At 37.5% G+C, this 25,327-nt stretch overlaps 1 protein-coding gene across 17 annotated transcripts in view; it reads right to left on the bottom strand.

Annotated features, from left to right (window-relative positions):
- BIRC6 (baculoviral IAP repeat containing 6) overlaps window positions 1–25,327 on the bottom strand; it is a 258,602-nt gene that overhangs the window by 41,767 nt on the left and 191,508 nt on the right. For 16 of the 17 annotated variants that reach the window (XR_002516594.2, XR_002516595.2, XM_021924727.2 and 13 more), the window contains one exon: window positions 4,421–4,631. Coding sequence is in view for 15 of the 17 variants with exons in the window: in XM_021924727.2 (XP_021780419.1) it covers window positions 4,421–4,631 (211 nt within the window). In the remaining 2 variants the exon portion in view is untranslated. Of the gene's footprint in view, window positions 1–4,420; window positions 4,632–19,620; window positions 20,313–25,327 lie in introns of those variants that run through there. The other variant, XM_021924740.2, reaches the window with a different exon arrangement.

The raw sequence follows: 25,327 nt of genomic DNA, 5'->3' as shown, positions 1-25,327 counted from the left end.
GGCACTGGGATCCAGCTTCTTAATGATGTCTTTCTATCTCCTCTTGTAAGGTTTTGGGCTTGGGGGTGCACAAACCTATGGAATCTCCTCCAGTCTTTGAATTATCAGATCAAAATTAATTGGGTTTAGGCTCAGGTTAGACTTCAAGATAGATAGGATATTCTCGGCAGTAATAGTAAACATCTTCTTTACACCTGACCTTTTTCTTTAATGTCTCTCATCCCCAAAAGGAAGGTTAAAATTATATTACAAATACAACGTACACATCATTTCAATGAATATCATTATATGCAACCACAACCATTACCTAGAGATCTGCAGAATACACAATGAATCTATTTTCTTTATCTAAGATGATAAAAGAGTTAAACACAATTTTATTTGAAGAAAAGAAATTTGCATGTCTTGTATATGCTTGTTAAAAACAAAGACAAAAGAGAAATAAGAAAAAAGAAAGGCAATATATTAGGTATATAAATAAAAATAAGTAGTAAACTACTATTTCTCTTACTTAAAAAAAGAACTATACCAAATACATGTACTTTATTAACCCTTGGATTTCACAGTAATAGAGACAAAAATAATGTAAAATGTTTCTGAGTGTGTGATACATTATATGTATGTATGTGTATATGTGTGTGTGTGTGTGTGTGTGTGTATATGTATTTATTTTTTGAGACAGTTTCCCTCTGTCACCCAGGCTGGAGGGTAATGGTGTGACCTCAGCTCACTGCAACCTCCGCCTCCCAGGCTCAAGCAATTCTCGTGCCTCAGCCTCCCGAGTTCCTGGGATTACAGGTATGCGCCACCATATCCAGCTAAACTTTTGTATTCTTAGTAGAGATGGGTTTCGCCATGTTGGCCAGGCTGGTCTAGAACTCCTGGCCTCAAGTGATCAGCCCACCTCAGCCTACCAAAGTGCTGGGATTACAGCTGTGAGCCACCACACCCGGCCGTGATACATAGCATTTTTAAAGTTACAGCTCCAAACCCTCAAAAAACACTAAAATAGATCCTGAAAGTGATACATTAACGGAACGTATTTTCCTGAATGATTCTATTCTCAGAGTATTCTAGGGTTTTTGTGAAATACAGTTGGGAATGAGGCAGACGGGTAGGGTGGGGAACTTTAAGTCAGTGTTAAAATTAAACTAAGGCCACTTTCTGTGGGTATACACTCTAAAGGAATAATGTATTATTTTGTGAATTCTATTAGAAAAAAATACATCTTAAGTCGTGACAACTGGAAAAGAATAGATTTTACTCTCTCTGTGAAGCTGAAAATGAATTCTCTATATGGTAAACCTTGAAAAGGAAGATATAATAACATAATTAGTCTTTACCGGTTTCTTCTGATAACAGAGACTGCATAGATTAGCAGAGACCATGAGAGTTTCAACTAAAAAGTATATTCAAGTCTTAATACAAAATACAATAATGTTTATTAGTAAAAATAATCACTAAAAATATGCACTGCACAGGGTCACTGTAAAGACAAAATCATCTAATGAAATGAGTTTTGTGGACAGTCATTATATCTTCATATGCATATTTTGTTGGTACATAATTTATAAGTCTGAAGAATGTTCTCTGGCTGAAGTTAGAAGAAAAGAATTTAAATGGAATAATTTCATCCAGTTAATCAAATAGAGAAATAAAGAGCTCCAGTTAATTGAAACTCAGTTATACTCTATCTGAAATTAAATTTTCATAGTGAATTAACTGGTATATTTTTATATAGAAGATCCCTTTCTCAAAAAATTATACAGTGTGTTATGTGAACAGGAAATAGATTAAGCTAAGAAAAGCAAATAGACCAAAGCAGCACTATAGGTGTCCAAATTTCCTGCAGTAAGAATATTCTATAATTACCTTAGAATTCAATACTCTAGAACTCCATTTTTGCAGAATCTAATAGAAATTATAGCATAAGGAAATACACAGTTTAAAGAAGGATACGGCCGGGAGCGGTGGCTCACGCCTGTAATCCCAGCACTTTGGGAGGCGGAGGCGGGCGGATCACAAGGTCAGGAGATCGAGACCATCCTGGTTAACACGGAACCCCATCTCTACTAAAAATGCAAAAAACTAGCCAGGCGTGGTGGCGGGCGCCTGTAGTCCCAGCTACTTGGGAGGCTGAGGCAGGAGAATGGCGTGAACCCAGAGGTGGAGCTTGCAGTGAGCCGAGATCGCACCACTGCACTCCAGCCTGGGCTACTGAGTGAGACTCCGTCTCAAAAAATAAATAAATAAAAAAATAAAGAAGGATACTATTATTTACTGGTTAATTTTCACTTTGTAACACTATAAATGTGTGATACTGTTTTTAATCAAGGCTAAACTTAAAACAACATTCCAAATCATTACATAATTTTTCATCTAAAAGACAAAATATACCTGGGTAAAAAACACTCAAGGTTTTATAAATTTTCAATTTTAGTTATAAGCTAACAGAGTCATCCCAAAACACAGAAATATAAGGTACAGAAATATAGGGCAAGATTCCCCCCAAAAGACATGATGGCAGTTTCAAAGCTCAGTATATATTATACATATTGATTTACTGAAAACTATGTTTATAAGAATAAGCAACACAGATGGCCAGGGAAGGGAGTAAGACATTTTAGTAGACATTTTGCAAGGAGGCATTAGCTCAATGAGACATTCAGACATTCAGTTCAATTATAATACCACACTATTGTTACATTATTACACTGGCTTCCTTGGTTACCAGTGAGAAAGATTCTGGGTGGAGCCACAAGATAGGAGGGGACCAAATACAACACTATTCTCTCCTCTGTAACAGAAAAAATATCACACTATCAAAGAAAATATACCTTTACATTTTCCATTACTAGTAACAGAGTTGCATGACTCTACAGCTTTTTATCTCTACCAACTGGCTCTTCTTTTAATCTTTTCCATAATTTATGATTCTCACTGCCTGGCAATGAGCCATCACCACCATATAATTCATCCACGTAATCAAAAACCATTTGTATGCCAAAAGCTATTCAAATAAACAAATAAAGTGATAATAACAACACATTAAGCCAACAAAGTCAGGATTCTTTCATAAGGTGATTATTCCCTCATAGGCAAAGACTGACAAGAACTATTCTTCCAATGACCAATTCTCTATGATCTTTTGACCTACACTATTTCTTAAGTTATAGGTTCTTAAAAAACAAGTGCGAAAAAGCAAAGTAAATACAGCACAAACACGGTAAACGACATTAACTGACTCAAAAGATAATTGACAAAGGAGTAAACTTCCATTAACAGTATAAATGCTTCAAAATTCAGAATTAGGCCATCTTTGAGGAATAAACTAACAATCACTGAACAGATTCTGCCATGAGAAAAGAAAAGGTCACTGAACAGATTTTGCCAAGGGAAAGGAAAAGGTTTCCTAGGTTATTTAAAAAAGAGTTTTTGACAGAACTCATCCTCTGAATCTACTAATGTGTAAACAAACTAAAAATAACAATTCAATTTTCCATAAAGATAAGCATTACAACTTATTTTAATTCCATCAAATACTGAATCCTTTGACTTCTAAAATAAAACAGAAGTAATCCATAAACCTAACAATTATACTTCTAAGATTGTATCTGCAGAAACTTCTGCAAGCCCCAAAAGATGTATGTATAAGGTTATTATGAACTGAAAATAATCTAAAATCTACTAATAAATAGTTAAATAAAATATAGCATCTAAATACAACAGTGAATTCAAAGTATTTAGAACAATGTCAGTGATATATATTTACTGAAACTGAAAGATGTCTCTGACATCAACATTGTGTGAGAAACTAGCATTTATTTGTCTAACAGGTACAATGGGACAGCATTTAAGTAAAACTTGACACCTATAGCTGTAAGATCACACAGGGAGATACTGAATAAGCAATTGTGAATAAATGTTTCTAAGTGTAGAATTTGGGTGGATACTTTTTCTTTGTATGTTTATATACCGCTTGTGTGTGAGGGTGTATATATTTTTTTCTCTTTATTTTCTTTTTTGAGACAGAGTCTCGCTCTGTCGCCCAGGCTGGAGTGCAGTGGCGCGATCTCGGCTCACTGCAAGCTGCGCCTCTCGGGTTCACAACATTCTCCTGCCTCAGCCTCCCGAGCAGCTGGGACTACAGGCGCCCGCCACCATGCCAGGCTAATTTTTTGTATTTTTAGTAGAGACAGGGCTTCACTGTGTTAGCCAGGATGGTCTCTATCTCCTGACCTCGTGATCCACCCGCCTTGGCCTCCCAAAGTGCTGGGATTACAGGCGTGAGCCACTGCACCCAGCTAAGGGTGTATATGTTTTTAAAAAGCATATATCACTGAAAAACAAAAACACACATGGAGTTATATAAAAAACATTGTTAGAGGCAAACTCAAGAGAAATAAACATAATATAGTACCTTAAACGGTTGGTATAGGTATCAACACAGGTCTTCATTTTGGCTAATAATGTACCAACAGAAGTTTGACATTCTGACTGTTCTTCTTCCTCTTCACCATTCTCTGTAGAAAGGGGCAACAACAGGGGCACCATGGCAGTACAAGAAGCAATGGCCCGGAGCAATTCCAACAGCGCCCGATAAAGTGGCACATGTCTTGCCATGTCCAAAACTATAAGGAGAAGAGGAAAATGCACAAAATGAGAAAATGTACAATATAAAAGTAGGTCCACAGCAATGTAGCTTTTACCTAGATCTTACCTAGGTCCACAGCTGACCCAGTCGGGCACAGTGGCTCATGCCTGTAATCTCAGTACTTTGCAAGGCTGAGGCAGGCAGATCACCTGAGGTCAGGAGTTTGAGATCAGACTGACCAACATGGAGAAACCCTCTCCCTACTAAGAATACAAAAATTAGCCAGGCGTGATGGCGCGTGCCTGTAATCTCAGCTACTCGGGAGGCTGAGGCAGGAGAATCGCTTGAACCTGGGAGGTAAAGATTGCGGTGAGCCAAGATCACACCACTGCACTCCAGCCTGGGCCACAAGAGTGAAACTCCATCTCAAAAAAATTACAGCTGACCCTTGAACAACACAGGTTTGAAGTGCACTAGTCCACTTATATACAGATTTTCTGCCAGCCTGAGACAGCAAGACCAACCCCATCACTTCTTCCTCATTAGGCTGCTCAACATGAAGACTCTGAGTATGAAGACTTTTATGAAAATCCACTTCCATTTAATGAACAGTAAATATATTTTCTATGATTTTTTTCTTAATATTTTCTTTTCCTTAGCTTACAGTATATAATGCATACAACATCCAAAATTTGTTAACTGATTGTTTATGTTATCAGTAAGGCTTCCAGTCAACAGCAGGCTATTAGGAGCTAAGTTCTGGAGGAGTCGGGAATTATATTTGGGGCCGGACACTGTGTTTCACGCCCATAATCCCAGACCTTTGGGAGGCCGAGGTGGGACGATCACTTGAGCCTGGGAGTTTGAGACGGGCCTGGGAAACATGGTAAAACCCCCATCTCTACAAAACGATAACAAAAAATTAGCCAAGCATGGTGGCGCACACCTGTAGTCCCTGCCACTGGGGAGGACAAGATCATGCCACTGCACTCCAGCCTGGGTGATAGAGCAAGACCTTGCCTCAAAAAAAAAAAAAAAAGAGTTACACTTGGATTCTCAAATATGTGGGGGGTTGGCATTATTCAAGGGTCAACTTAATAGGTTAGCTGCTAAATGGAAGAATGCAGCAGATATTTATGAAGCACCAATATACAAACTATAATAATAGGCACTTTTGGAAAACAAAAAAGTAAAGTATCAAGTTTAGGGGAGAACAAGAAATGTAACTAAATATCTAGTTATATTACATATAGAAATGATTAAATACCCCAGATAATATATTATGGCTGGAAATATATTTATCAGTATGAGGTGGAAACTTTTTCTTTTTTTAAACTAAATTGAAACGATGAAGTTATTTTATCTTTTGTAAAAATGAATGACAGAATTGCAATTTATCCAAAGTCTATCTCAATAAATCAACTTTCTTTTTAGTAAAAAAGAAAATGTTGCCTATGTTAGCTTTAAATTACTAGTTATAAATCAAATTAATTCTGTATTAAAATCACTTGCATCTAAGAGTGAATTCCTTACTCTAATAACATACATTGCTTCTAAGGCTTTTATAAGTTTTGTTGGTTTTTGTGTTGTATACCAACTGGAATTTACTTTGGTGAATAATGTGAGATAAGGATCTAACATCTCTCTTCCAATGACAGTTACTGAACAGCATTCCATAAACATTTACTGGCAGGGCGTGGTGGCTCATACCTGTAATTTCACCACTTTGAGAGTCTGAGGCTGATGGATCACCTGAGGTCAGGAGTTCAAAACCAGCCTGGCCAACATGGTGAAACTCCGTCTCTACTAAATAAGAAAATTTGGGCATGGTGGTGCAGGTCTGTCATCCCAGCTACTCAGGAGACTGAGGCAGGAGAATCGCTTGAACTCAAGAGGCGGAGGCTGCAGTGAGCTGAGATTGCACCACTGCACTCCAGCCTGGGTGACAGAGCGAGACAGTCTCAAACAAACAAAAAACATTTAATGAAAATCTGTTGCTGGACAGGCTGGAATAAGCAGTAAAGAAAACAAAAATCTCTACCATCAAGTATCTAATGTTCTAGGCGAAGGACATATGAGTTACATTCTTTTCAGGAGCTAGTAAGTATTCTGAATGCTATATAGAAAACTAAAACAGGGGAGAATTGTGGGAGTCCAACTAGAGATAGGAATTGCCTCAGTGCCCACAGAGCTATATGGGGATTAAGCTGTAACAGGATGAGGCATCACCTAGCATCTTGTACTTTCTATGGTAACTGATGTGAAAGAGATCTCTACAACTGATGTAAAATAGAGACAATCAGAGCTTAATAACAGTGAGGCTATTTGGAGTGACATTCAAAGTGATGGAAGAGAAGGTCATTTTATACCTTCCAGTGATGATGCAGAGGACAGGGTAGTATGACTGTTTCCACACATTCTTTCCTTGTTTCCACACATACTTGAGTATGAAAGCCCATTTTCCAAACCATGAACAATGTCACAACATCCTACTTACTATAATTTTATAGTATTATAAGACAGTATGTTATTCAGGAAAATCCAAAAGTTACTAATTGATAAGCATAAAACACAATGCCAGTACTTGTGAGGATGTGGAAAAGCTAGACTCATGTACAAGTAAAAGTGCAAATAGGTATAGCCAATTTGCATTATCTATTAAAATTTTAAAGGCCTATATTCTATGACTCAATAATAGCACTTGTTACTGTCTACTCTATAAAGAAATGTTCAATACAATACTGTTTTCAATAGTGAAAGCTGGAAATGGTCTAACAATAATACCATAATCAATAACACTCACAGTAATACAATAATACTGGGAGACTTCAACACCCAACTCACAGCACTAGAAAGATAATTGAGACAGAAAATTTTTTTTTAATAAGATATATTTTATTTTATTTATTTATTTATTTTTTTTTAAAATTAATTTATTATTATTATACTTTAAGTTGTAGGGTACATGTGCATAACGTGCAGGTTTGTTACATATGTATACTTGTGCCATGTTGGTGTGCTGCACCCATCAACTCGTCATTTACATCAGGTATAACTCCCAAGAAAATTAACAAAGAAAACATTGGACTTAAATTGGACTTTGGACTAAATGGACTTAACAGACGTAGGACAGTCTACTCAACAATGACAGTATATACATTCTTTTCAACAACACATGAAACATTCTCCTAGACAGACCACATGTTAGTCCATAAAAGGAACCTTAACAAATGTTTTAAAAACTGGTATCATATCAGGTATCTTCTCAGACCACAGTGGAATAAACCTGGAAAATAATACCAATAGGAACACTGGAAACAGTACAAATACATGGAAATTAAACAGCATGATCCTGAATGATCACTGGGTCAACAAAGAAAGACAAACTTTAAAAATTTTTTGAAATGACTGAAAATGAAATGCAACATCAGAAAAACTGTGGGATACAGCAAATGCAGTGCAGAGAGAGAGAGGTTTATAGCCTGCATCAGAAAAGTAGAAAGGTAACAAATGAACAACTTTACATGTACTTCAAGGAACTAGAAAAGTAAGAACAAACCACGCCCAAACTTAGAAGAAATAACACAGAACTAAATGAAATACAGCTGCCTCCCAACAAAAATATACAAAGCATCAGCAAACTGAAAAGTTGGTTTTTGAAAAGATAAACAAAACCGATAAACTATTAGCTAGACTAACCAAAAGAGAGAAGATCCAAATAAACAGAATCAGAAATGAAAAAAGAATACAACTGATACTACAGAAATACAAAAGATCAGGGACTATTATGATCAACGATACACTCACAACCTAGAGGAAATGAGTAAATTCCTGGAAACATACAGCCTCCTGAGATTGAACAAGAAACAAACTGAACAAGTAGTGAGATTCAATCACAATAAAACAGCTCCCCCCCCCCCAAAAAAAAAAAAGCCCAGGACCACATGAATTCACAGCCAAATTCTACCAAATATAAAAAGAACATACTAATACAACTCCTCCTGAAACTATTTTAAAAAATTGAGGAGGTTATTCTCCCTAACTCATTTTACGAGGCCAGTATTATGCTGATACCAAAACCAGGCAAAGATATAATAAAAGAAGAAAACTATAGACCAATATCCCTAATAAAGTCAGACACAAAAATCCAAAACAACAAACAAGTAAATCAAATCCAACAACACATCAAAAAGATAACACAATAACTGGGCATGGTGGTTCATGCCTATAATCCCAACATTTTGGGAGGCTGAGGCAGGAGGATCACTTGAGACCAAGAGATCAAGACAAGCGAGGTCAACAGAGCAAGAACCTGTCTCTACAAAAAAAAATTTTTTAAATACTAGCCAGATGTGATGGCAAAAAGCCTGTATTCCCAGCTACTTGGGAGGCTAAGGTGGGGGACTGCTTGATACCAGGAGTTTGAGGCTAAAGTGGGCTATGATGACAACACTGCACTCCAGCCTGGGCAACAGAGCAAGACCCCATCCCTTAAAAATTAACAGGCCAAGCGTGATGGCTCATGCCTGTAACTCCAGCATTTTGGGAGGCCGAAGTGGGTGGAAAACCTGAGATCAGGAGTCCGAGACCAGCCTGGCCAACACAGTGAAACCCGTCTCTACTAAAAATACAAAAATTAGCTAGGTGTTGTGGCACAAGTCTAGTCCCAGCTACTTGGAGAGGCTGAGGCAGGAGAATCACCTGAACCCAGGAAGTGGAGGTTGCAGTGAGCCAGGATCACACCACTGCACTCCAGCCTGGGTGACAGAGCGAGACTCCATCTCAAAACAAACAAATAAATGGCCAGGCACTGTAGCTCACACCTGTAATCCCAGCACTTTGGGAGGCCAAGGTGAGTGAATTGCTTGACGCAAGGAGTTCGAGACCAGCCTGACCAACATGGTGAAGCCCTGTGTCTACCCAAAATAAAAAAATTAGCCAGTCTCATAAGCTGATCTCAAAATAAATTAAAGGCCACATACGAAAAACCCACAGCTAACACCACACTTAATGGTAAAAAGCTGAAAGCATTCCCTCTAAGAACTGGAACAAGGCAAGGGTTCTCACTTTCACCACTCTTATTCAACATTGTCCTGGACATCCTTGCCAAAGCAATCAGGCAAGGGGGAAAAAAAAAAAAAAAGGCATTCAAACTCAAAAAACAGGAAGTCAACATTTTTCCTGTTTGCTGATATGATCTAGAAAACCCTAAAGACTCCATCAGAAACTCTTGGATTTGATACATGAATTCAGTGACAATTCAAGATATAAGATTAATATATGAAAACCAGTAATGTTTCTAAACACCAATAATCATCTAGCCAAGGATTAAATCAAGAAAGCAATCTCATCTACAATAGTTACAGGAAAAAAAAAAAAAAAGACCAGGTGTAGTGGCTCACGCCTGAAATCACAGCACTTTGGGAGGTCCAGGCTTGAAGACTGCTCGGGTCTAAGGGTTTAAGACCAGCCTGAACAACATAGTGAGACCTTATCTCTATAAAAATCAAAAAGGAAATTAGTCAGGTGTGGTGGTTCATTCCTGTAGTCCCAGCTACTTGGGAAGCTGAGGCAGGAGAATCGCTTGAGCCTACCAGGTCGAGGCTGCAGTGAGCTCTGATAGTACTACTGTACTCTAGCCTGGGGGACAGAGCAAGACTCTGTCAAACACAATTAAAAATAAGATAAAATAATAAAACATAAAACAAAATACCTAGGAATATATTTAACCAAGGAAGTAAAAGGTCTCTATGAGAATAACTACAGGCCAAGCGTGGTGGCTCACGCCTATAATCTCAGCAGTTTGGGAGGCTGAGGTGAGGAGATCACTAGAGGTCAGGAGTTCGAGACCAGCCCGGCCAACACAGTGAAACCCTCTCTCTACTAAAATATAAAAATTACCTGGGCCTGGTGGCAGGTGTCTGTAATCCCAACTACTCGGGAGGCTGAGACAAGAATCCCAACTACTCGGGAGGCTGAGACAAGAATCACCTGGGAGGCAGAGGTTGCAGTGAGCCCAGATCGCACTGCTGCACTTGCACTCCAGCCTGGGCAACGGAGGGAGACTCCACCTCAAAAAAAAAAAAAAAAAAGACCCGGGAGACTCCAAAAGGTGGGGTTTGAAAAATATCTACTGGGTACAATGTTTACTGTTCCAGTGATGGGTACACTAAAACCCCAGACTTCACACTATGTATAAGAAATGTGTACTTTTTTTTTTTTTTTTTTGAGACTGAGTTTTGCTCCTGTCGCCCAGACTGGAGTGCTATGGCGTAATCTTGGCTCACTGCAACCTCCGCTTCCAGGGTTCAAGCAGTTCCCCAGCTTCAGCCTCCCAAGTGGCTGGGATTACAGGTGGATGCCACCATGCCCGACTAATTTTTGTATTTTTGGTCAAGATGACGTTTCACCATGTTGGCTTGGCTGGTCTCGAACCACTGATCTCAAGTGATCTGCCCGCCTCGAACTCTCAAAGTGCTGAGATTACAGGCATCAGTCACTGCGCCCAGCCAAAAAAGGTGAACTTCTAAAAAATAACTTTACATTAATATCTTTTTTTTTTTTTTTTTTGCACCAAGGTCTCACTCTGTTGCCCAGGCTGGAGTGCAGTGGTGTAACCACTGCACTTTGTAGCCTCGACCTCCTGGGCTCCAGGATCCTCCTGCCTCACACGCCAGAGTAGCTGGGATTACAGGCACATGCCACCATGTCCAGTTAATTTTTTCGTGGAGTTGGGGTTTCACCATGTTGCCCAGGCTGGTCTCGAACTCCTAAGCTCAAGCAATCTACCTACCTTGGCCTACTAACGTGTTAGGATTACAGTGATTAATATTTCAAACAGATTATCCTGAAAAAAAGATAAAACTTTCATTACAAGGCTATAGTTTATTTTGACCATTTCTCTCCTTCTCCACTCTTGTTTTTTTTTTCTTTGAGATGGAGTCTCACTCTGTCGCCCAAGCTGGAGTGCAGTGGCGCGATCTCGACTCACTACAAGCTCTGCCTCCCAGGTTCACGCCATTCTCCTGCCTCAGCCTCCCAAGGAGCTGGGACTACAGGTGCCCACCACCACCCCCGGCTAATTTTTTATTATTATTTTTATTTTTACTAGAGACGGGTTTTCACAGTGTTAGCCATGATGGTCTCGATTTCCTGACCTCATAATCTGCCTACCTTGGCCTCCCAAAGTGTTGGGATTACAGGCATGAGCCACCGCGCCCAACCTCCTTCCCCACTCTTTTACCAGGTACATCATTTAGGTATATATCCATCTAATCCATTTTCTATATGATGATGTTTCTATGTGTGTACTATTATGTGGATTAGGTATTATCATCCCCATTGTGTGTATGGGAAACTAATATTTACTAAGTTGCACAAGCAGCTAAATAGGAAGTAAGAAGACCAACAGTGAAAACCTGGTACATTTAGCTTTAGTGTTTTTCCCATTATCCCATGATACTTCCTGAACTATTCAGCATGGCAGTTACTGGCCATATGTTATTTAAATTTTAACTAAAATGTAAGAAAACTAAGAATTCAGGTCTTCAGTTGCACTAACCACATTTCAAGTGTCCAACAGCCACACAAGTCCTTAATGAATGGCATCGATACAGAGTGTTTTCATCACAACAAAAAGTTCTTTTGGATAGTATCATCTTCAAGAGACAAATTCCTGACATTCTGTTTTATAAATACAAGCCAGGAAAGGTATGTGCATATGGGGATTCCCTCCAAAATTTTTTTTTTTTCTTAAAAAAAGCATAAGAAGTGTGAAGGCCAAGCGCAGTGGCTCACGCCTGTAATCCCAGCAGTTTGGGAGGCCGAGGCAGGTGGATCACCTGAGGTCAGGAGTTCAAGACCAGCCTAGCCAACATGGCAAAACCCCGTCTCTTCTAAAAATACAAAAATAGCCAGGTGTGGTGGCGTGCGCCTGTAATCCCAGTTAATTAGGAGGTTGAGGCAGGAGAATCACTTGAACCCTGGAGGTGGAAGCTGCAGTGAGCCAAAATTATGCCACTGCACTCCAGCCTGGGTAACAGAGACTCGGTCTCAAAACAAACAAAAAAAAAGAAGTGGGAAAAGAGTAATTTCTTCATTCTCAGAAAACTGATTCTCTAATTGGAAAATAAGACAAATCCACAGAATTACTATTAGAATACTAAAGTCTGTGGATGCAAAATTCACATAAATGAATACTGTTAATTTTATATAACAGTCAACTGCAAAATAGAGAAACTGCACAATACGAAATACAACAAAAAAACTTATGATGAAAATATCTATGCTGCAGGGCAGAGATGATAGTCTCAGTAAACAGGTATCATATTTACGATGGGCATATTCAACAGAATAAAAATGTCAATTAAAAAAATATGTGAGCTGGATGCAGTGGCTCATGCCTATAATTCCAGGATTTGGAAGGCAGAAGGATCGCCAGAGCCCAGGAGTTCAAGACCAGCCTAGGCAATATAGAAAGATCCAATCTCTACACAAAATTTTAAAAATTAGCCAGGTGTGGTAGTGCCCGCCAGTAGTCTCAGCTACTCATGAGGCTGAAGTGGCAGGATCACTTGAGCCCAGGATGTCAAGGCTGCAGTGAGCCATGATTACACCACTGTCCTCCAGCCTGGGAAAGATCCTGTCTGTATAAAATTAAAAAAACTATCCGGGCATGGTAAGCTGCAGTTAGCCACGATTACACCACTACATCCTAGCCTGCGCGACAGAGTGAGACCTTATCTTAAAAAAGAACCTATTTCTGTTTATTAATATGCAATTTTTAAAATTACTAAATGCCCATTATGTAGTCATAAAAAATGAGAATATGCTTCATGCTGTAATGCAGCAAATTCGAAAGTACGATAATGTCATTTTGGGGTGCGGATGGGACAGCAAGGTATAAAAACGGGTTATATGGTAAACATAACATATAAATGTTAATAAAAATAAATGATTATTTGCATAAACATAACATACAACAAAACACAAACAACAACAAAAACATAAAAAGAGGGAGACTACATGATATGGTTTGGCTGTGTCTCCACCCAAATCTCATCATGCATTGTAGTTCTCATAATCCCCGTGTGTTGTGGGAGGGACCCGGTGGGAGGTAACTGAATCATGGGGGTGGTTACCTCCATGTTATTCTCATGATAGTGAGTTCTCACAAGATGTGATGGTTTTATAAGGGGCTCCCACTGCTTTGCTCTGCACTTTTCCTTGCTGCTGCCATGTGAAGAAGGACATGTTTGCTTCCCCTTCTGCCATGATTATAAGTCTCCTGAGGCCTCCTCAGCCCTGGAGAACCATAAGTCAATTAAACCTCTTTCCTTTATAATTCACCCAGTCTCAGGCAGTTCTTTATAGCAGTGTGACAATGAACTAATATATATTTATATTTACTTGTTATATATAGATTTCCTATAAAGAAATATAAGAAATTAGTAGCACTGGTTAGTACTATCTGTAACTATTAGTACTATTAGTTAGATTAGTACTATAGGGATAACTATAGTTTATCCCTAGTGAGCTGTTATCGGCAGGCTATAGGAGAGAGGCAGGAAAACAGCTACCACCTTAAAGCTTTTGAATTTTGAAATGTGGAGAACAGAATACTTAAGAAAAACTTGATGTAATTTAATTAATAAAATGTGTTTTACAGAGAAGTACATGATATTGTATATTTAGGTATGTGTTGAGTTTTATAAAAACTAGATACTCCATAGTGTCTAACTTCCTCTTTCTACCCAATATGAAGATAGATGGCTTCTAAACTTGATGGATGCAAAATATTCCACTGTAAGGTTCTAAAACATTTAATTAGTAAGTAAGTTTGAATATTTTATTTGGTTTATGAGAACTCAGTTTTTCTTGCTAGCATGAAAGAGGGAGGATCACTGCAGATCTGCTCCCTAGTGAAACTGGTACATACTCTTTACAAGAACACAACTATCTAAAATCTCTGGAAATGGTCCTAAAAGCATGCAGCAAATGAAGAAACATTTAGTAAGAAACTCAGTAAGAGAAGCAAGAGTCTGTGGTATGTGAATTAAGATGCTGCTCCTTTCCTCCCCAGCCTCAGCTCAATGAGAAAGAAAAACCACTCCAGCTGGCTACAGCCAAGAACACAAGCGTCCCTCTCCCAAGAGTCCAAGTTGGAAAGCTATGCCTTAGTACACAGCTGAAAGCCTGTCTTCCTAGCGGGGTGAGGGGCAGGATGTCAGCATTTCTAATCCACCACAGCAACCTGCTGCTGCTAAGTTAGAGGCACGCATGGCTGAGAAGTTGACATTTAATCCCCTCTTCTAGCCAGCCCCCACTCTTGGGACAGAGAATTTGTAATATTTCTCTAGAAAGGATATGTGAATAGTCAATGAACACATGAAAATATGCTTAACATAATTAGTCATCAGACAAATGCAAATTAAAACCACAATGAGAGACCATCTCATACCCAGTAAGATTATTGTAATTTTAAAAGTCAGGTAATCCATGTTAATCAACAATTCCACTCCTAGGTATATTACTAAAGGAATTCAAAGCAAAAATACCAAGAGATATTTGTATGCTAATGCTCACTGCAACTGCCAAAATGCAAAAACAAACAGACATCAACTGATGGATAAGCAAAATGTGGTACACAGCCATAAAATGGAATACCGTTCAGCCCTAAGAAGTTATCACCTACTGATACATTCAACACCAATAAACCCTGAAAACATTCCGCTGCATGGAAAAAGCCAGTTTAAAAAGACCACATATTATATGATCTAATTTACACAAAATATTCAGAAAAGGCAACTCTATATAAGGATAGAAAGTAGATTGTCAGCTGCTTAGGGCTAGAGAAGATGAGGAGATGGGGGATAATAACTAAAGGGTACAGGGTTCTTTTTTTTTTGAGACGGAGTTTCACTCTTGTTGCCCAGGCTGGAGTGCAATGGCATGGTCTCACTACAACCTCTGCCTCCCGGGTTCAAGCGATTCTCCTGTCTTAGCCTCCCAAGTAGCTGAGATTACAGGTGCCCGCTACCACGCTTGGCTCATTTTTGTATTTTTAGTAGAGACGAGGTTCACCATGTTGGCCAGGTTGGTCTCGAACCCCTGATCTCAGGTGATCGACCCACCTGGGCCTCCCAAAGTGCTGGGATTACAGGCATGAGCAACCGTGCCCAGCCAAGGGTATAGTGTTTTTTATGAGATGATTAAAAAAATTTATAAAACTCACTTTGGTAACAGTTGTACACATTTGTGAATATAATAAAAATCAATGAATTGTATACTTCAAATGGGTGAACTGGAGGGTACTGAATTATCAACCATTAAAGCTGTCACTAAAATCTTTTTCTCTTAAGTACTTATTCATATATATTTGTTCCTTTTTATACTGAAATATTTATTTTCTTCAATTACTTTATAACACTAATACAAGGAAAAGCACCCAATAAACGTTGCACATATTTTATAAATATATTTTATTTTTCAAATATATGAAAATAAAAGACTAGAATGTACAATCATGTAGCCTCTTTTCAACTTGAGACTGACACAATAATGAAGCCTTCAAAAAACCTTCCCTATTCCACAGTTTTCTCCTGTCCCCCCTCCTCCCATTTTAGCTCCATTTGCTGGAATGGAATCCACAGAAGTTTTGAATGATTTCCCTGTCTACACTGAAATATTTGAAAGATCAGAATTTATACTGATATAAATATAGCCAGGTACCCAAAGATTACCACTTGCACTCCTTTATGAACTCATTTAGCAAAGTAGTGCACATAGTATTTCACTGTTCTCAACCCACTTCATGTAACACTCAAAGAGAAATAAAACAGAGGACACATTGTTCCAACCAAAACCCCAGCAAGTTATTTTGTGGCCACCAATCAAATGATTAAGTTTATATGGAAAGGCAAAATACGTAGAATAGCCAGCACAACACTGAAGAACAAAGTCAGAGGACTGACACTATATGACTTGACTACCTGACTATAATGCTACGACAGTTAAGACAATGTGGTACTGGCAAAAGAATAAGCAAATAGATCAGTGAAACAAAAATGGAAATAAAAATCTGTATGTGAATGTTCATAGCAGCTTTATTCATAAATACCAAAACCTGGAAGCAACCAAGATGTTCTTCAAAAAGTGAATGGATAAACATACTTACATATTCATACAATGGAATATTTTTCAGCAATAAAAATGAAGTAGCCACCAGGCCATGAAAACACATGGATGAAACTTAAATGTATATTATTAAATGAAAGAAGCCAATCTAAAAGGCTAGATCTTATGATTACAACTATATGACATGCTGGAAAACACACAACTATGGAGACAGTACAAAGAACAGTGGTTACCAGAGGTCTGGGGATTAGGAAGGGATGCAGGATTAACAGAATTTCTTAGGGCAGTAAACTCTTCTGTGTGATCCCGTCATGGTGCAATACATAGAACTGCGCATTTGTCAAAACCCACACACTGTAGAACATAAAGAGCAAACTCGAATTTCAACTATAAATTTCTTTAAAAATAACATAGCACTATTAGTTCATCAATTATACGTACTACACTAATGCAAAATATGAATAATAAGTAAACTGTGAGTAGGAACTTCATATATGGGAACTCTGTACTATCTGCTCAATTTTCTGTAAACCTAAAAATACTTACTAGCAATTCAGATAAAATTATAAAAGAATACAAGTAATACAAGATATGTTTATTTTTAAAAATTAAATTGTTATGAAGTTATCAAGAACAACCAACACCACAAAATGAGAATCTTCTTCTCCATACATGAATAATGAAAACAGTCTAGCATGCTAACATTCAATAAAGAGAAGGGGAAAAAAAGATCCCACAAATTTGCAAGCACACATATAATTGATAATTCCAATTTTTAAAATCTAGAAATAATATATATTTTTTGAGTCAGAGTCTTGCTCTGTCACTCAGGCTGGAGTGCAATGGCGTGATCTCGGCTCACTGCACCTCCCGGGTTCAACCAATTCTCCTGCCTCAGCCTACCGAGTAGCTGGGATTACAGGAGCCCATCACCATGCCCAGCTAATTTTTGTACTTTTAGTAGAGACGGGATTTCACCATGTTGGCCAGGTTGGTCTCGAACTCCTGACCTCGTGATCTGCCCGCCTCAGCCTCCCAACGTGCTGGGATTATAGGCATGAGCCACTGCCCCCAGTAAAATCTACCACACACACACACACACACACACACACAAAATATATATATATATACACACATATACACACACACACACATATACAGATATATATGTGTATAATCTGATTAAAGCATTATTTCTTCATATAAACACAAAGATAATCCCAGAAACTTTAAAAAGACTTTAGGTTAAAAAAAAACCTTGAATATAATTTACAACTAAAAAAAATCAAAATGAAATGAAATTAAATGATTTCAAATTTCATAATTAATGAATATTAATTAGAAAGTATATCACTCATGGGCGGGCACAGTGGCTCATGCCAGTAATTCCAGCTATTTGGGAGGCCAAGGTGGCAGATCATTTGAGGTCAGGAGTTTCAAACCAGCCTTGTTAACATGGTGAAATCCTGCCTCTACTAAAAATACAAAAATTAACCAGATGTGGTGACACGCCTGCAGTCTCAGCTACACAAAAGGCTGAGACAGGAGAATTGCCTGAGCCTGGGAAGTGGAGGTTGCAGTGAGCTGAGATCGCGCCACTGTGCTCCAGCCTGGCCAACAGAGCTAGACTCCATCTCAAAAAAAGAAAAAAGAAAAAAAAAGTATGTCACTTGCAGGTCAATTTTTTTGAGATACAGTCTCACTCTGTCACCCAGGCTGGAGTGCAATGGCACAGCCTTGGCTCACTGCAACCTCTGCCTCCCGGGTTCAAGTGATTCTCCAGCCTCAGCCTCCCAAGTAGCTAGCACTACTACAGGCACCTGCCACCACGCTCAGCTAATTTTTGTACTTTTAGTAGAGATGGGGTTTCACTATGTTGGCCAGGCTGGTTTTAAACTCCTGACCTCATGATCCACCCACCTCAGCCTCCCAAAGTGCTGGGATTACAGGCATGAGCCACTGCACCCAGCCTACTTGCAGGTCAATTTATAAAGCACGAGATGTTATATTTAAAAAACAAAAACAAAAACAAAAAACAAAAAAAAAATCAAGTCGGGCACAATGGCTTATGAATGTAATCCCAGGGACTCAGGAGGCTGAGACAAGAGGATTGCTTGAGGCCAGGAGTTTTGAAACTAGCCTGGGCAACATAATGAGAACCTATTTCTACAAAAAATTTAAAAACTTAAGTGGGCATGGTGGCAGGTGCCTGTAGTCCCAGCTAATCAGAAGGATGTTTAAGCCTAAGAGTTGAAGGCTGCAGTGACCTATGAGCACACTACTGCACTCCAGCCCGGGTGACAGAGAAGACTATGACTGAAGAAAAAGAAATAAAAAATATAGTTACATTATATTCACATGTAAGAATAAAGGCATAGATAAAATAAGACAGCTCCTCTGAAATAAATGAAACATGCTATTCCCTCTTATTTAACTGGTATCTATTTTACTCTATTGAGTTAGCATTAGGAGAGGCCAACTGGGAATCTTACATTATGGAAACAGAAGATATTCTCTTCTTATCAAGGAGTATGAAGGCAAAAGCTAGCAAAACAAGGTAATAATAAGCATTGGCCCATGAGACTGGGAATAGTCCAAAAAATGTGAGAGATAAAATTGCGTGTTTATTTCACAAAAATCTTTAAAATTTAAAAAATAACTTTAAATTTCATTACTATACTTTTAAAAATATCTCAAGATATCAAATTTCTTTATTTTAAACTAAAAATATCAAGTTTTTTGTATTTCTGTATTTTTCTTGACAACCATTAGTTACGTAAATATGTTTATCTTTAAGTCAAATACCATGAGATATTAATGCATATGACAATCTATGCCTATGTCTGGAAACTAATGTGTTATTTATATCTGAGTTTTTATTATTAGTTTTAAAAGATTTTGAAGACCCCCCCAAAGAGAAGAACTTGGAAAACTAATGGAGAGCTGATTTATGCTCTCCTTTTAAGACATGTGCTTTTCTTATCAATTAATGTGTACCAGTGGTCAGCCAGCAACAAGAATGGAGAAAGATAATAAACTCTTAATAAAAACCTGCCTGTTAAAGCACAAAACAACATAAAAACTATTTCGATCTTGAATTATTTAATTCTATTTTTGCCATGAAGAGCTTCATCAGAAAACCCTTAGGTATCTTTAACTTTAGCTCCTTTATACATACTTCATTGTTATTACAGGATTCAGTGTGCTGCCTGCCTGACAAAGAAAGAACAGAGGCACAACACGCTGTTAGGCAATGCCATGTCTCCAAGTGGAGCTTGTAGCTCCTTTACTCAGCAAGGACCAAATGCATGTTTAATCAGTGTTACAGCTTACAACCAGGCAAGTAAAGTCACTATCCTTCCAATCCTCAAAAGGACCTGTTGCTGAATTATGCATAGCTTGAAGACTATCTTGGAATTATCATTAACAGCTACAGATGCAGGTGTGTGACATTACTACACTTATGCCAATAAACATTTTTTTTTTCATTTTTATAGTAGTAACTGGTAGTACGGAGAGGAATAAAATCACTTTCTGCATTTGGAACTACAACATTTCAATGAGGAAAAGTATCTTCAAACAGCTGAAAAGAAAAAGAACAGTGTAAAGATTCATCAGACAGAAAATTCAAGAGAAATAACCGTAAACATTAGCATTTTGGAGGAAATATGTGATTCAGCATATACAAAAACCTAAAAATACTAAAAAATAGAACCTATTTACAGTGTGACTTATTACTTGCAGAGGCCAGCAATTTACATCAAATAGTTACAGTGAAATTTACCACAGATTACTAACAGAGAAGATACATTCCTTCAGGATATACTGAAAACATTTGCCATCTTTGATATGAAGCTTGTCCAGGTTTTGTTTGGAAGCCCTCCATGAAAAGAAAAGGTTCATTCATCACTATTGTGGACTAAAGCAACATAACTGGTAACACTTTATTCCTGATGTAATGTAGGGTAAGGAGCACTTCTCTTTTAATTATTTTAAAACTCTGACATTTAGTAACTCCATTATTTCAAGCTTAAATATGTGATATGCTTAATCTGTGGAAATAAATATTTTATTAAGAAGAGACAAACTCTGCTATTAATTGCTTTACCAAATATTAGTAAAATGGAATTAGTTTCAATACTAGATTATAAAATTAATGACACAATGATCCCCTAATCTTCAAAGGAAAAAATTATTTTAAATCCCTATTCTGCTCAACTGCTCCCCAAAAGAGTTGCTTTAAAAAGGAGTTGAGGTTCTAAACTTACCAAATTGTATACACTAAGTATGTGCAGTTTTTTTGTATATAAATTGCAGTTCACATTAAATACATCAGCCTAGTTAGATATGTAAAAAATTTTAAGAATCTTTGTAGCTACTAAATATAAAATACACAAATGGCAGAATCTAACTTCTACATTTTCATTATATTTTCGGCTCTTCAGCCCAACTGTTAAAATAACAGATTTTAAATTCTATTAAAATAAACTCATTTACTATCATTTTCCAACACGTTAACAGACTAAAGTAGGACTGCACACTGAAAAACTATGCAAGAAACACAACACATATAATAAATACATTTACCAGCTCTCTGCTAGTAAATACATTTCCTAGCAATTTTCTAGTATTTACTAGCTAGTACTTCTTGTATTTCGAGTATTTACCAGTATTTCTAATAAATATATTTTCTAGCAATTTGCTTCACAATCATTCTCTTTTTCTCTAAATGAAGACATTTTCTGAGAAAACTGGCACTTCTGTCATCACTACAGCAGAAGATGTAAAGAAGCAAGAAGAGAAAGAAGAAAAAGAAGAATGTATCTTGACTATGTTAGGTATAGCTGGAACAGTACTTAACCTCTTAGTGATTGTTTTTGTCTACATCCATACCACACTCTGAAGGTCTCGTTCAAGGGACTGCATTCAGGGCAAAATCTGGCTCTACCAAGAAAGATTGAGAAGACTATCCTTTAAAAGCACACCTCCAGAATATTAAAACATATATCCCAGGGTAACTCCCTGCTCTAAGAGCAATTACTCTATGATGCTTCCAGCTTGAGGAATAAAATTACAACAAAGCAAATAGGCAAATTTTAACTTTTCACGGAGGAAAAAAACAGGGAAGACAAAGCAATGAATATGGACACTGAAGATAGACTACTCCAAAACATGCAAGATTTGGTAATGTATACAAGACACAACAGCAAAAATGCCACAACAACTTTTCTAAGAGTACATATAAAATATATATTAATTAAAATAAAACTGCATTTAGGTTTACGTTTTCTTTAAGCCTCTAGTAATCTACTTAATACAGGAAAGGGAAATTTAGTCAGTATGGGACAGAAGACAATGAAAATGTTTAGAAAAATAAAGTTTTAGTTAGCATTAATGAACACCGAATATTTTTAAAACTGTCTGGAAATTATATTTTAGTATCTCAAAAGAAATAAGCATTAGCATGACTTTTGGTAGTTAAGCAGTTGTAAACATAAAGCCACACAGAAAAATAAAGACTACATAGAAAAGAAACTTTCTTGTTTCAATAAAGTATTGACATTATTTCTCTTAATAAATGTGGGTAATACAAAATAAAATTACCATTGTTAACATTTTAATATATTCCCTAAGTAAACTGGGAATATATTTTTTTGTTTCTTCTTTTCTTTTCGTTTTTTGAGATGGAGTCTTGCTCTGTCACTCAGATTGGAGTGCAGTGGCTCGATCTCGGCTCACTGCAAACTCTGCCTCCCGGGCTCAAGCAATTCTCGTGCCTCAACCTCCCAAGTAGCTGGGACTACAGGTGCCCATTCACCACACCCAGCTAATTTTTGTATTTTTAGTTTCGCCATGTTGTCCAGGCTGGGCTCGAACTCCTAACCTCAGGTGATCCACCTGCCTCAGCCTCCCAAAGAGCTGGGATTACAGGCTTGAGCCACTGCACCTGGTCTGTAGGACTTTTTTAAAGCATTTCATGATTTACCATAAAAACATCTAGTTTGCATAATAACTATACAGTGTAAATACAACTGGCATAAACAAATCTGGAAACAAACACAACTCACACTTAACTGGGATGTTTGATAGGAGAAATGGAGAGTTACGGCTAATCTGGTAGGTAGTTACGTGGAAATCTGATTAAGAAAGTATACAATAGCTGGACTATAATGTGAAAGGTGACAATATAAGGATTAGGTATGTGAGCAGTTCATAGGAAAGAAAGGACTACTCTGGGTAATCAAGAATGGTATCCCTAAAGTGTGTGAGAAGTGAACTAATACTTTATCCTTACAAATCTGTACAAATCAAAGCAATTCAAAACTCATCTAAATTTTAAGCAACCAGTCCTCCCCCTATAAAACTCACCAGTCATAATTATTTAACACATAGAGTGATATGTTCTATATGAAAGTTATTTCCATATTGGATGACCTTGACAAAAATGAAAACTCTAAATAAAAGGAATTAACATTTGTTGATAAGCATTTACATTATAGATACTTAGTGGCCATCAACATATCTTGTGAGTGACCATATATAGAAATAAATACATTAAACATGGGCAAGTGTTTTAAATTTTATTTGTATTGCTCAGCTAATTCTCACAAAAACTAGAGCCATATTAAAATACTATTAAAGTAAAGTTTGGGCTAAAAATAAAGTGTCAGGTTACTCTACCTTTTTTTTTTTTTTTTTTTTTGAGACAGGGTCTCACTCTGACACTCAGGCTGAAGTGTAGTGGTGTGATCACGGCTCACTGCAGCCTTGCCCTCCTGGGATCCCACCTCCCGAGTAGCTGGGACTACAGGCGAGTGCTGATTGTTTGTTTTTTATAGAGACAAGGTCTAAGTTGCCCAGGCTGGTGATCCTCAAACTTCAGCCTCCCAAAGTGCTGGAATTGCAGGTGTGAGCCACCACTCCTGGTCTGCTACTCTACTTAGTAGAATAATCTGATAGATTATTTTATTATTTATTTTTTAATTTTTTTGAGATGGAGTCTCACTCTCTCGCCCAGGGTGGAGTGCAGTGGCTCACTGCAACCTCGGCCTCCGGGGTTCAAGCGATTCTCCTGCCTCAGCCTCCTGAATAGCTGGGATTACAGGCACGTGCCACCATACCCAGCTATTTTTGTGTTTTTAGTAGAGACAGGGTTTCACCATGTTGGTCAGGCTGGTCTCGATCTCCCGACCTCACGATTTGCCCGCGTTGGCCTCCCAAAGTGCCGGGATTACAGGCGTGAGCCACTTCACCCAGCCTATTTTACTTTTTCATAGAGATGAAGTCTCACTATGTTGCTGAGGCTGATCTCAAACTCCTGAGCACAAGCAATCCTCTCATCTTGGCCTCCCAAAGTGGTGGGATTACAGGCATGAACCACCACCACAGCATCCAGACTCTTTATTAAAACAGTACAAAGAAACGGCATAATTTGACAGTTTCAAATGAACTAATGCCATGAAAGCTAAAAATAAGGATATACAGTTAAGTATCATGTTATGACAGCTCGGTAATTTTTAATTGTTTCTCAGGCAGTGTATATCAACAAAATAAAGTGTTTAAAAATTATATATTTTCTATTGGTATCAAATCTTATCTTTTCCTGTAAGAGCACTAATACAATTTCTATGTCCTTTTTAATCTAGAGAGCCCTGAGACCTAGGAAGATGGCTAGTTTCCAACTGCAAATTTACTTTGAAGTAACTACTAAGTAATTTGAATTTAATAAATATGGTCATATTTAAATTAAGACATTTGTCATAACAACAAAATTAACCTTATTCTCGAACAGTATACTCATGAAATTAAATACCGACTCTTAAGAAACATATCCAAAGGTAATATAAAATAACAAAAACAGCTTTAAACACACAAAATACTCTGTGAGAAAAATCAGATGGTATATCCAAACGCAGTAATGGGTTTTGACACATTATAGTTTGTCATAAAACTGTCAAACCAGTATTAGGGAAATTAAAAATTTTAATCCTAGTATATACCATCATTTAACTAACATAACCAGCCAAATCAGTACTTTATAATTTTCCCAATGAAGTCCTGTGCCTGCTCTCTCATGTCTACCTTACTCTAACATATCAGTTACTCAATTTTCTTTCTCATAATGACAAAATCCATTTATACCTTGCTTTTAAACTTGAAAATAAGTGAATTTTATAATCACCATGTTACCGCTAACCAGTTAAACTTGAACAACTGAATACATTTTTCTATATTTCATTTGTTCTTTCCTAATCTGTAAATTGTCAGATTAACCAGGATAACAGCAATTTCCCTTTATACTCTGAAAGAATATTCATCCCCATATAATAAGACCAGTATTATAAAAAGGTAAAGATTTGATTTCAATAAGAATTTGTAGCATACCTCACTAAGTTAATGGCAAATAATTTAATGTGTGCTGAGTTTTAATATGCTGTTTCTAAAAAAAGGAACATATCATTTTCTAAAACAGAAGGCTGGGGTCTCTAAAGTAACATTCTGCCTGTTAACATTAACATTTGAATGTTACCAAATACTTCTAAAAATGAAACAGGAACTCCATCTAGTGGCCAGTGGGGTAACTCCATACTATACAGC

This window comes from Papio anubis, chromosome 14 (genome assembly GCF_008728515.1).
Source record: "Papio anubis isolate 15944 chromosome 14, Panubis1.0, whole genome shotgun sequence".
NCBI classification, from domain to species: domain Eukaryota; kingdom Metazoa; phylum Chordata; class Mammalia; order Primates; family Cercopithecidae; genus Papio; species Papio anubis.
Note: the sequence above shows the minus strand (reverse complement) of the source record. Positions and strands in the feature narration are given on the sequence as shown.